The following is a 13377-nucleotide window of genomic DNA, read 5'->3' on the forward strand; positions in this document are numbered from 1 at the left end:
CCATCCTTGTCTACCACTTGAGGAATAAGTTGGGTGGAGTTTAAAGCCCTTATCCTTCCCATTCCTCCTAATTGGCTACGAATGGCAGGAAATGTCTGTAGTTCAACTTGGCTGTAGCAGGAAATCTACTTTTATGACAAAGGGAGGCATCTGCCCCCTTTATAATCAGTTTATAATCAGGCGTGGGTACTGTATCTCATTCTGGTGCTCTGTTTTGATCTCTGGTACCTCTCTTGTGTTCTCCGTCACTTATGGATGGATTGTCAATGAATTATGAATGCAAAAGTACAAGTATAAGACGAAGACAGACTATCGCCTGGATAATGTTCTCTCACATGTTGAAGTGGCTGGGAACAGTAATTCATATGAATTTTTGACAAAGACACACAAAGGATAAAAAAAAAACCTTTGCCACACCAGGCCTCATTGTTCCTTTATTTTTCATGTTGCAGTGTAAATGTTAATTAGCTTTTGGATTTTGCTCGAAATACATGGATTAAAGTACCACCGGCCTTACATTATAAGGCTGTATCACAAGTCACCGAGGAGTTTTCATTGGCCAAAAGCTGAGCTCATTTATAAAGTCATGGAACTCCTTAATGGCTTTCAGTATCCTTATAATATACATCAGAAAGTCCTTTATTCCTTACATTACATGGTCACACCATCACCCTTCCCACAAACCACTTAAATACTTAAGCATTGCTCTTTCATGTCAACAAGATGACCTGTTTGCAGACATGAAGACTACAAGTGGAATTTCTAGTGTAAAATTAAACATATAAAAAATTGAATAGATATTTCTTGCAAAAATATATTAGAATCCGTTTAATACAAATTGTAACAAACATAGCGATGTAGCTTGGAATGTGCAGAAAGATGTAAAGAGATTCTAACTTTTCTCTAATTACGTAAGGAGTACAAGTAAACAAGTTACCATAAATATCTTCTTTATGTCTATTCAGCAAGAAAAATGTAGCAGAAGGAAAAAACATATATATATATTTTTTTTCAAATAACGCTTTAAATATGCTGTGTCGTGGCCTGCCTTTCTTCTCGGCTGCTGTCTCTTGCAGTAGGTATTGTGACTTCAGAACTCAGCTATAACAAGTTATTACTGTTGAGCAGCTACGTCGTTTCTTAATTATAGGTGAATGGATGTGTCACTAGTCGCTTGTTATAAAGAAATCAAGGCGGGTTTATATATAGGGTTTGCAGGATCCCATGTATTATATATTTATTTGACACTCGCAGCAAAGTGAAATTTCTTTAATTCCCAACCAACTTTAAAAAAAAATCCAGGAGACCATGATTTTGTTTCCATAGATTAGCATGTCTGAGTAAACAAAAATATTTTAAACCCTTCCTAAAAACCCAGAAATGTGTGTATATTTTATAATCCAGATTTGACAATGGAACTGTCAATGTACACAGAAAGGACTTTACACCCACACCCTTCAACCATTGACGTCCTTGGACCAGCATCTTTCAGCCAGTGCCTTGAGACATTCTCAACCACATCTTGGCTCAGAGGAGCATTTCCTCTTCAAGTTAATGTTATTTTCTAATGGCTGTATCCTTCTACCTCCAATGTAAAGCTTACCCTGCAAAGCCAGAGGCACTACTTTATAATTAGCTGTCTCTCCCCCAGCCCGCTCCTCCTACCTCCCCCACTTTCTCCGGTGTCAACACCTCATTCTTCCCAGCTATGCCTTACTCTTGTTGGTCTCTGTTGCCCCTCCTTCTGTCCCCTTGTGCATTCATTAAAGTGCCCAGTGGCTTCTCCTCAGTGCTTCCAAGGTGGAGTATTTTTGTTTTCTTCTTCTGTTTGAGTGATTGCAAGCAGGCTCCCTTACTGCATTTGTTTCTATTACATTGAAAGACTTGCAGGACTAAAATGAAGGCTCCCTTATCTGCCTGTAGTTGTTTTTCATGGAAGTAAAGCTGGTTTGCATTGAAGACTCCCTTCCATACAGTCCTATTACCATTTCTACATGAAAGGAAGGTTATGAGGCAAGTGATGCATTATTACAGTCATTGGTCCTTTCTATGTCACATACATAGAATAAGAACTATAATGATGGTGCTGTTGCCATCTTACCTTCTTTAAACATAAAAACAAAATGAGGGCTATCATGAATGCAAGAGAGCTTTCAATAAGGTCTGGCTTTTGTTTCTTACATTTGTCTTGCTGTGTGCATGCATTTTCACATGAAGGCTAGACCTATTGACCTAATTGTTTTGCTAGTGCATGTTTAATCTGTTGGCAGGCTGTTTCATTATTTATGTATTGATTTTTTATTTATGTGGTGGCACTATATATAGCACAACACACACTCCGGTGGAGGCTCTTGACGGTAGTGCCCTCTTCTGATGGATACAACTACCTGTGGATTCCTCACCTAATCGATTCCTCACCTAATGAATTCTCCCCATGCGTAGCATTCAACGGAAACTTCTCTCTCTAGCTCTGCACGTCGGCGAGGACGTCACAATTGCCCGACTACACGCGGCTCCGTGTGACGTCATCGTGGCAATAAGAGGTCCTCACCGGCGTGCTGACGTCAGTTCCCTTTTTTCCGTGCCTTCGATAACGGTTACTTTTCTGTTACATGTATCGTTAGCTCTTTTCGAAGGGATACTTTGTGTTTTTTCCTCGATGTCGGCTCCAAAGAAATCGGGTTTCAAGCCCTGCAGGGAGTGTGGAGGTCGGATGTCGGTGACGGACCCTCACAACGATTGCCTTTGGTGCCTTAGTTCGGATTACAACGTCCAGGAATGCGGCTCCTGTCAGAAGATGAATCCGAAGGCGTTGAAGGAGCGTGAGGCGAAGCTATTTTTGGCTAAGTCCAAGAAAGAGAGGAAGCGTCACCATGGGTCCTTTTCGGGGAAGTCGTCTCACAAGAAACGGCGTCATCGTGACTCCCGACGTCGCTCTAGAAGTCGGTCGGAGTCGAGGTCTCCTTCGACACAGCGCCGCAAGTCGTGGGAAGTGAGTCCGACGGTGTCTCCACAAACTGTGACCCCGCAAACGTCCCCGGCACCTTCAGTCTTTGAGGTCATGGAGCCTCAGAGTCATCTGGCTTCGCCTGTGCATCCAGGCGCTGCAGAGTCCAGTCCGGCGCCGGCACCGGCTCCGCAGGGATATCCTTCATTCCCGGCTCCAGGTATGGATCCGGCGGCATTTCTTAATGCCATGTGTGCTATATTTCGAAATATGGCTCCGGGAGGTGGTGCGCCGGCTGGCCCCACTGGTCCCCTGGCATTCAATCTTGGTGTTCCGGCTCCATATAAGCCGACGCCGTTTATGCCGTTTTGTTCGGCTGGAGACTCAGGTCATGCACCACTGCCGGCAGCGCAGCCCTCGACGTCGAGGGAGAGACCTTCGACGCCGGTGTCGGAGGTGATGCAGGAGCCTTGTCCATGGCGCAGATGGATCCATCTGCGGCGTCGGGTGGATCCGGAGATCTTTCATGACGCCGTCCCGGCGCCATTCACCGACGTCATTGCACTCCATGTCGACGCCGGGGCTCGAGGCTAAGTTGAGGTCTCGGAGGAAGGCCCTTAGGTTGCTGGAAGAGAGGGAATATCAAAAGCAGTTCCTTGAGGAGGGGGAGATCACTCCCCAAGGTGACTTCCCAGGACTGGACACGGCAAGTGGTCTTGACACTTCTCCGGAATATGATCTGGCCTCCCCAGGAGAATATATGGAGGAGGCAGCCACTTACAATTCGGTGATTAGGAAAGCCGCAGCATTTCTGGAACTTCCCTTACCGACAGCACAGGTTAAGACCAACCTGTTGACTGAAGTTCTACATCCTGCTACTGCCATGGCGGATCCTCTTCTGCCATTCAATGAGGCTCTGATGGAACCTATCGAAGAGGTTTGGAAAAAGCCTGTCACCCTGTTAGTAGGTCAGTGGCCAGGCGTTATAGGTCGGCGCCTGGGGACCTGGAGTTTTTGTCCAAACACCCTTCACCAGAAAGCCTGGTGGTGCAGGCATCCTGCTCTTCAAGGTCGGCCCCTGGCTCGTTTCCGGGAGTCCCATCGGACCGGGAATCCAAACAAATGGACCAATAGGCCAAGAAGGTGTTTTTGGCACGCAGCATGGTTCTAAAGTCTGCCAATGTGACTTGTATTCTTGGCAGGTATATCCATGCTATAATGGATGCGACGAAGACGGTTATTCCAGACATGCCCCAGGACTTGCGTAGCCTTCTTTTGGACACTCAGGCGGCGGCTACGCAAATTATTTAGTCAGGGCTGGATACCATGGACTCTATTGCAAGAGCGATGGGGACTTCCGTTGCCACTAGGTGGCATGCGTGATTACGCACTTCTGGTTTTTTGTCTGACATCCAGACCACGCTATTGGATCTGCCTTTTGATGGGGCAAAACTATTCGGATCGAAAGCGGACTCTGCACTAGAGCGCTTTAAAGAATGTAGGGCCACTGCTAGGTCTTTGGGTCTGCAGGCTGCTTCCACCCCATTTCGGTCGTTCAGACGGCTGCGAGTTTTTGGTAGAGGGGCTTCCTTTCGTGGGAGGTCGCAGCGGTCTTCCAGCCTCCCTTATCGATCGTTCAGGGGGCGGGGCAGAGTCCGCACAAGAGGGGCCACCAAACAGCAGCACCCTTCCTCTTCCTCTGGAGGGTTACCTCAAGGAAAGCAGCCCTAGTCCTCTTGCCATTGTTTCTCATGTCTCTCCGGCAGGGGGGAGGTTTTCTCTTTTTCTTCCCCTATGGGAGTCCATAACAACAGACTCCTGGGTCATCAGTGTGGTAAGAAAAGGTTACGCCCTGCCCTTTCAGGAGATTCCTCCTCCCTTCCCTCCCCGTCCTTCCTTTTGTTCAGAAGATCATCTCCTGTTGCTAGAGCAGGAGGTTCGCTCTCTATTGTTGAAGGGTGCAGTGGAGTTGGTTCCGGAGCAAGAAAGGGGTCAGGGGTGTTATTCCAGTTACTTCCTGATCCCCAAAAAGGATGGTCCTCTGAGACCTATTTTGGACCTGAGGGTTTTGAATTGGTTCCTCAAACAGGAGAAATTCAAAATGCTGACTGGCGCAGGTGCTTTTGGCGTTGAACAAGGAGGACTGGATGGTGTTGGTCGATTTGCAGGATGCTTATTTTCACATTCCCATTCTCAAGTCCCACAGGAAGTATCTCTGGTTTGTGGTAGGTTTGCGGCACTATCAGTTCGCGGTCCTTCCTTTTGGTCTTACTTCCGCACCACCGGTCTTCACGAAGGTGATGGCGGTGGTTGCAGCACACCTCCGGAGGGAGGTATTCCCTTACCTGGACGATTCGTTGATCAAAGCGGAGTCTCCGGGGCTTGTGTTGCGTCATCTGCAGCTGACCCATCAGTTGTTGTTCAGTCTGGGTTTTTCAATAAATGTGCCCAAGCCTCACCTAGAGCCCTCTCAACGCCTCCTGTTCATCGGGGCAGTACTGGATACGACATTGAATCGGGCCTTTCCTCCGCCACAGCAGAAACAGGATATTCAGTCGTTGGTTCCGATGTTTCGAGAAGGAGCGGTAATTCCAGTCCTCAAGGTCCTTCGTCTGCTCGGTCTGTTCGCTTCTTGCATTCTGTTGGTCACTCATGCACGCTGGCACATGAGGGCTCTTCAGTGGTGCCTCCGCAGGCAGTGGTTTCAACACAGAGGAGATCTCGGGGAGTCGATAAGGATCTCGAGAGACACTGCTGCGGATCTCCGATGGTGGGCTGCGGAAGGCAACCTTTCTCAAGGGAAGCCGTTTTCGCTGCTGGCTCCGGTGACCATGGTGATAATGGATGCCTCCACCTTGGGGTGGGGAGCTGATCTGGAGATCAAGGGTCGTTGGTCTCCAGTAGAGCAGAGGTTTCATATCAATCTGTTGGAACTGCGGGTGATTCGTTTGGCCCTCAAGGCCTTCCTCCCGTCCCTTCGTGGGCAGTCAGTTCAGATTCTGACGGACAACAGGACCGCGATGTGGTATATCAACAAACAGGGGGGGTAGGGTTGTACCTTCTTTGCAGAGAAGCTCTACGACTCTGGTCCCGGGCTCGGGACCATCGGCTTTGCGTAGTGGCAAACCATTTGGCCGGGGTCCAAAACGAACGAGCGGACAGACTCAGTCGCTTCTTCTCGGACGACCACGAGTGGCGTCTGCATCCAGATCTGGTTCTTTACATCTTTCGGATGTGGGGTTTTCCCATAATAGACCTGTTTGCCACTCGGGAGAACGCGCACTGTCCGTCGTTCTGCATCCTTCAGTATCCGTTGCAAGGAGTGTTGGGGGACACGTTTCAGATGTCCTGGTGCGACCAGTTGCTTTACGCGTTTCCTCCCATACCCTTGATTCCTCGGGTTTTGAGGAAGATTCGCCAAGACCGGGCCCAAGTCATTCTAATAGCTCCGAATTGGCCACGAAGGGTGTGGTATGCAGACCTACTCCGGCTCTCACTGTGCCCTCCACTCCGTCTCCCTCTCAGGGCAGACCTCCTCTCGCAGTCGCAGGGGCAGGTTCTTCACCCCCACCTCCAGAGCCTGCACCTTCATGCCTGGAGATTGAGCGGGGCAACCTGAGTTCCTTTTCTCTCCCACCAGAGGTGGTGGACATTCTTTTATCGGCCAGGTGACACTCCACCAAGTCGGTCTATGCGAGTAGGTGGGCTAATTTCGTTCGTTGGTGTGGAGAGAAGAAAATTGATCCCTTAAGTGCACATCTTTCTGATATTTTATTGTTTGCATTGTCATTGGCTCAGCGTGGTTGTACTGTGGCCACTGTTAAAGGCTATCTTTCGGCCCTTTCTGCTTTTTTATATCTACCAGATCAACCCTCTTTATTCAAATCTCCTTTGTTTTTACGATTTTTTAAGGGACTTACTAATAAATTTCCTCCTACGCCTTTTTTATTATGCCACAGTCGGACCTGAATTTAGTGTTGACTTTTTTGATGGGCTCCTCCTTTGAGCCACTTCATTCATGCCCCTTGAGGTACTTGTTTTTCATAACTGTGTTTTTGACAGCCATTACGTCGGCTAGACGTGTTGGTGAATTGCAGGCCCTCTCTGTTCACCCGCCTTTCACAACTTTTTATAAGGATAAGGTGGTTTTGAGGACCAGGGCGGCTTTCCTCCCCAAGGTGGTGTCTCCGTTTCACTTGGGACAGTCCATAACTCTCTCGTCGTTCTACCCTCCTCTACACCCATCTAAGGAGGAGGAAAGACTCCATCGTCTGGACCCTAGGAGGGCTCTCAGCTTTTATATAGACAGGACGAGAGAGTTCCGGTTAGATGAACAACTTTTTATTGGATACGTGGGGAAGAGGAAGGGGAAGGCCATCCACAAGAGAACGCTCTCTAGGTGGGTCGTTCTTTGTATAAAAATATGTTACTCATTGGTGAAGAAGGATCCTCCTGAGGAGATCAGAGCCCATTCCACCAGGGCCAAGTCGACTTCATCAGCTTTGGCCAGAGGTGTTCCGGTGGCGGACATCTGTAAGGCCGCGACTTGGTCTTTCCTCCACACCTTTGTGAAGCATTATTGTCTGGATGCGGAGGTGCGGAGGGATGGCCATTTTGAGCGGTCCGTGCTGCAGGAGTTCCTGGTCTGACCAGATGGACACCCTCCTCCGAGGTGGTACTGCTTTGGGACTCTATTCATTAGGTGAGGAATCCACAGGTAGTTGTATCCATCAGAAGAGCAAGTTACTTACCTTCGGTAACGCGTCTTCTGGTGGATACATTAGCTACCTGTGGATTCCTCACGGTCCCTCCCACCTCCCCATTGTATGTCTGGTCATGCCAGGATCTCCTTGGGTGTGCACTTCAGTGCTTTAATTTCAATGTTTCTATATATATATGTATATATGTTTATAGTTGTTATTCAGGTTATTTTCAAGTTTGCAAGCTGTTCATGGTGGTATGCCTCTTTTTTAAAGAGTAATGCAAAAATTTTATATGAAGATTCTCTATAAATTTTATTCTTGTTAATCTTAAAGGGTGTAGATTGTCGATGTTCTCTATATGTTTCAAAAGCACTTAAAAAAATGTCGTAAACTGACGTCAGCACGCCGGCGAGGACCTCTTATTGCCACGATGACGTCACACGGAGCCACGTGGAGTCTGGCAATTGTGACGTCCTCGCCGACGTGCAGAGCTAGAGAGAGAAGTTTCCGTCGAATGCTACGCATGGGGAGAATTCATTAGGTGAGGAATGCATTAGGTGAGGAATCCACAGGTAGCTAATGTATCCACCAGAAAACGCGTTACCGAAGGTAAGTAACTTGCTCTTCAAGGCTAAAAAGGAAATGTTTGTTTACTGATTGAAAACCAAGGTTTAAAGGGATTTCCTGAACATGAACCGTTTCCATTGATTTTTTCCCAGATTTCAACTAGTATAGATTTCCATATTTTTGGGTCCTTCTACCCTAAAAAAGAAGGCCTCCCCAACACAACTACTTGAACAGAGTGACTATCATAATCATTTTCTTGTTCTTAGAGAATATTTTGTTGGTTGGTTGTTCTTAGAGAGTGTCTTGGTGGTTAGTTCTGACATTTGTGACAAATGTAGGGATGGGCATTCTCCGTAAAGACTTTAAACATTATGCTTGTGGATTTGAAGAGAATTCTCTTCCTAACAGAAAGCCAATATAGCTGCTAAAAGTGGGCTCAAACCTCCTGAGCTGAAGGGTGGATCTGACTAGAGCGTTCTGGATCCTTTGGCGATAGACGAGAGTAGATTTATGGATGCCTAAGTAGGGTGTGTGCCCATATTCTAGTCTGCTACGGACAAAGGCATTAGCTTATTTAGGGGCCAATACTGTAAAGTGAGTGCTGGACCCCTTTCTTCCCTGGATGGGTCTTCAAAGCACAGTTACTGAGTTCTGCTGAAATTATTCCATCCTGTTGCTTTTGTGTATGGCGATATAGTAAAGTCACACAGACCTGCTTTCTCTCTGCAGTGGTGCTGCTTTCACAGCTGGACAGGCCGTTAATCATGTACAAAACAAAGTTGTCCCCAGACAAAAGCGCACTCCCAACAGGTTGCAGTTTGCAATTTATTTTGGAATGCTGCAAAACCTTCAAATAATTCTTTACATTCCCAGGCCATGCACGTTTCAGACATCACGTCCTTGATCACAGGCCACATGCTTATATATATATATATATATCGTTACCTTAGTACACATTAATATAACATATGAAACATGATGCTGGAATTCTTTCTCTTTCTTCACAGAAGAATTCAAAGTTTGAAAAATGTAATAAATGTCAGTCTTTGAATAATAAAGTATAATAAAGTATATGTTAAAGAATAGTTCAAAGTTTGATTTCCAACTTTATTTATTCCTAAAACAGTACTCTGTTGTTGAAATGTCCTTCGGCATCCTGTATAGAAAGTAATTGCCAAGGAAGTAATTGTCATTCTAAAACATAAATCACAAATCCACAAGCAAGGGTCTAGGCTTCAATAACATTGTAGTACGGCTGCCTAAAAAAGACACAGAGAAACAGGAAGTTATACCCAAGAAACTAAGATGGCTGCCGCCATCTTTACACGTTGTTAGAGTTTAAGGATTCTTTGGAATTGGGAACTGTAGTTTAGTGCTCAGGCGTCACCGCGGAATGTAACCTGCAAGTTTCTCCAAGCTACACTGGTACTCTGTCATCAGCATCAAACTCTGCATCCTGAATAGGCGTGACGCAGTTGGATTTGATTTATGACACACCCACGCTTATTGATGGCCTTATCAATTTCGTGTCCCCCCGGTCTCAAATTCCCAATCTGCACAGAGCCTAGAGCCCTTTCAGTCCTACTGAAAATGCAGCGTAACTTCCCAAAATGCAATCAATCTGTAGTTTATCAGCTCATAAATGTTTTCCTTTGTTTCAGTTTTATTCACTAACAATCTCTGACTTCAATTTACAGGTGACTGAAGCAACAAAGCAAAATGGCGGTTTCATAGAAATGCAACAGAAAATGATCCCATTAAATGTTTTTTTTTTTTTTTCAAAAAAGTGAAGATATGTCACAGCTCCAAGAAGCAAACAGTATCTAGGAGCAAGGAGTGGTGAAGAGCTGGTAGAGTAAAAAACTAGTGACTGATTTCTCTGATTGCATACGTTTTGTTATAGATCATCAAACACCCACAGTAAAATGATTAGAGACGTTAATCAGGTATCTGTTATTGGCTGCAAATAACCTCTAAACTGTAAACAGAAGACACAGGTAACCTGAAAGCCAGATGTAAAGGTTAATGGTAAGAATATATTTACTTGAAGAGAACAACCACAAAACGCTGCACTTGAGAAGAACATCTGTTGTTCAGTTGGTTTAATGACCAACAAAGAATTCTCTGGTGAAAAAACCGTGAGCAGAAAGGCCGTCAGATTCTACATGGGAGGAAAAACTTTAGTCTGAAGCCCCGTCTGATTCAAGAGGAAAGAACACACACCACGAAAGAAAGCCATGGAATAGATTTTTACCATGAAAGCAAGGCAAATCACTGCAGCAGCATAGCCTCTGTAGAATTATGGTAACCACCGACGAGGCCCCTTTGGGCTGATCTCATTGTTTGCAACCACACAGAACCTTCAGACTTTCTCACTTTCCTAGCTTTTTGCTTATGCACAAGCTGGCAACCATGAACTGAGTGCAGGAACTTTAAAAGGAGCAGATGTTCTGCTACTGATAATATATAATATTATCCTACCTCTCTAAACTTCCTGCCATTGCATGTATTTAAAAGTGTACCTAATTTCTAATCACCAAATCCCTGTCAAATGCTTTCTTAGTGATTTATAAACGCTTACATAATCCCATTTCAGAACTGATTCAGTCCCCAAATGAGTTTAATTCAACATGAGAGAACCCACATGGACATAGTATGGAGACAATAACCTCTACGAAGACATTCCCAAAGATGTGTCTTCTCAGAAAAAGAGTATAGAATGGTTTCGGCTGATATCATGTGATCTCCAGATAGAAGCAATAAAGAAGTGATAAGAACAGTACTTCTGCCGTAGAAGTTAACGCTGAACATTATTGACTTATATGCGCTCTGGAATCGGGTTCAATCTTACCATGGCATGCATGCAAGACCAATCCCAACTTGAAGACATAAACTCAAGAAAGAAATGTTATAAGTGCACTGTATGTGATAACATCTTCATCTATCATTCCGATCTCCCTCTGCACCAGGGAACCCACTCTGAAGAAAATCCTTACCAGTACCCTGAATACCAGAAATGCTTGTTTTGTAAAGGCAGTCTTACACTACATGAGAGAACCCACTCTGGGGAAACACCTTATCACTGCTCTGAATGCAATAAAAGCTTCAGGCGTAAATTCAGTCTCACACTACATGAGCGAACTCACACGGGGGTAAAACCGTATTGGTGTTCTGAATGCCAAAAAAGATTCAGTTGTAAAAACAATCTCAGGAAACATGAGAGGATCCACACTGGACAAAGACTTTATCAGTGCTCTGAGTGCCTGGGTAGCTTTATTTATAAAACTGATCTTGTTCGTCACAAGAGAATACACACGGGGCAAAAACCTTATCAGTGCTCAGAATGCCTGAAACGCTTTAGCCGTAAATCCACTCTCACTTATCATGAGAGAATCCACACTGGGGAAGTTTATCAGTGCTCCGAATGCCAAAAAAGGTTTAGACTTAAAAGCAAACTCACACTACATGAGAGAACTCACACTGGTGACAATCCTTATCAGTGCTCTGAATGCCAGCAAAGTTTCCATCAGAAATGTAGCCTCACTCTACATGAGAGAGCACACACCGGGGAAAAACCTTATCAGTGCTCTGAATGCCAAAAAAGCTTCAGACTCAAAAACAAACTTGCACTACATGAGAAAACCCACACTGGTGAAAAACCTTATCAGTGCTCAGAATGCCAGAAATGCTTCAGCCGTAAATCCACCCTCACTTACCATGAGAGAATCCACACTGGGGAAACTTATCAGTGCTCAGAATGTCAAAGAAGCTTCAGACTTAAAAGCAAACTCACACTACATGAGAGAAGTCACACTGGTGAAAAACCTTATCAGAGCTCCAAATGCCCAAAACACTTCAGTAAGAAATATCAACTCACTTACCATGACAGAAAGCACACTGGGGAAACCCTTATCAGTTCTCTGAATGCCGAAAGAGTTCCAGTCACAGAGCCAGTCTCACTCACCATGAGGGAACCTAAACTGGGGGAAAACCTAACCAGTGCTCTGAATGCCAGGAATGTTTCAGTCATAGAGACATTCTCACTCACAATGAAAGATCACGCACTGGGGAAAACCGTATCAATTATCTCAAAGACAGACAAAAAATCCATCACAATAATAACTTGAGCGTATACTAATATGTACAGTAGGCATATAAATACTTTCGGATAACATGAGGGTAGGGAGTCCACACAGAATGCTATCAGAGGAATAATCAACAAAGAGTACTGCAAAACTAATTTTGAAGAATTCTTTAATAGAGTGTCACCATATAAAACCTATAAATCACTTTGCCTTTCCCATCCTGTCCTACAGCTTCAAAAATAGATACCATGCAGAAAATGAAATAAAATAACTGGATGTGGAACCATTTATTTACTCCAGTTTCACCTGTTAATTTACAAAGAACAATACATTTCCGTATTATAGAATCGAAGAGCAAAGGGGCTTATGTGGTACTTAGTATTGTATTTTACCAATGCTTTGTGGTAGAATATTGCTTGGAATTTAGAATATGGAATGTTAGATTGCTCAGAAGCTAAAGGGGGGAGATGTGTGGTATCTTGTTATTGTATTTTAGCAATGCTTTGTGGGTAGAATATTGCTTAGGACTTTTAGAATATAGAATGTTAGATTATTCAGAAAAATATTATTGGGTCAGTTGGTGTTCTGGAGCTCTAGTGGTTGGGATATTTCCTGTGTACTGTCAAGCTTCAAATAAAGTGTTTTTTTAGACAACCATCCGTGCCCTGCCTACTTCATCACAGAGGGAACTTGATGAAACTTCCCACATCTAAAAGTCCACAATATTAAGCATTTGCACAGACCATATAATATCAAGTGATCAATTGTATGGAAGGTATTGCAAAGCAAATAATCGAGGCCTGATTTGATTCTTCTTCCATCATCACATCTGCAAAGCATTCCCCATATTGGAAGGCATGATCTAGGAGGAAAAGAGGCAACAGAAGTCACAAACCATGGAGCAACACAAGCGACACACCAGGCAGAGGTCCCGAAAATATATTAGAATTTACTTGGAACTCTAAAATCTGATGGTATTTGTTAACAGGCAGCTGAGTAGCTTCTTGACGGAGGAATACCACCCACAGATGAGACTCCAAGAGTGGTTGCACATGATAGTGACTTGCAGACAAAA

The 13377-nt window shown here is 44.7% G+C and overlaps 1 protein-coding gene across 1 annotated transcript in view; it reads left to right on the forward strand.

Annotated features, from left to right (window-relative positions):
- Positions 1-12957, forward strand: part of LOC138287371 (zinc finger protein 717-like) — a 58798-nt gene extending 45841 nt beyond the window's left edge. The window contains exon 3 of the mRNA XM_069227757.1: positions 9915-12957. Within this exon, the coding sequence (XP_069083858.1) occupies positions 11040-12344 (1305 nt within the window). The 5' untranslated portion in view covers positions 9915-11039 and the 3' untranslated portion in view covers positions 12345-12957. The remainder of the gene's footprint in view (positions 1-9914) is intronic.
- The last annotated feature ends 420 nt before the right edge of the window (positions 12958-13377 follow it).

Source organism: Pleurodeles waltl, chromosome 4_1, assembly GCF_031143425.1.
Source record: "Pleurodeles waltl isolate 20211129_DDA chromosome 4_1, aPleWal1.hap1.20221129, whole genome shotgun sequence".
Taxonomy (NCBI): domain Eukaryota; kingdom Metazoa; phylum Chordata; class Amphibia; order Caudata; family Salamandridae; genus Pleurodeles; species Pleurodeles waltl.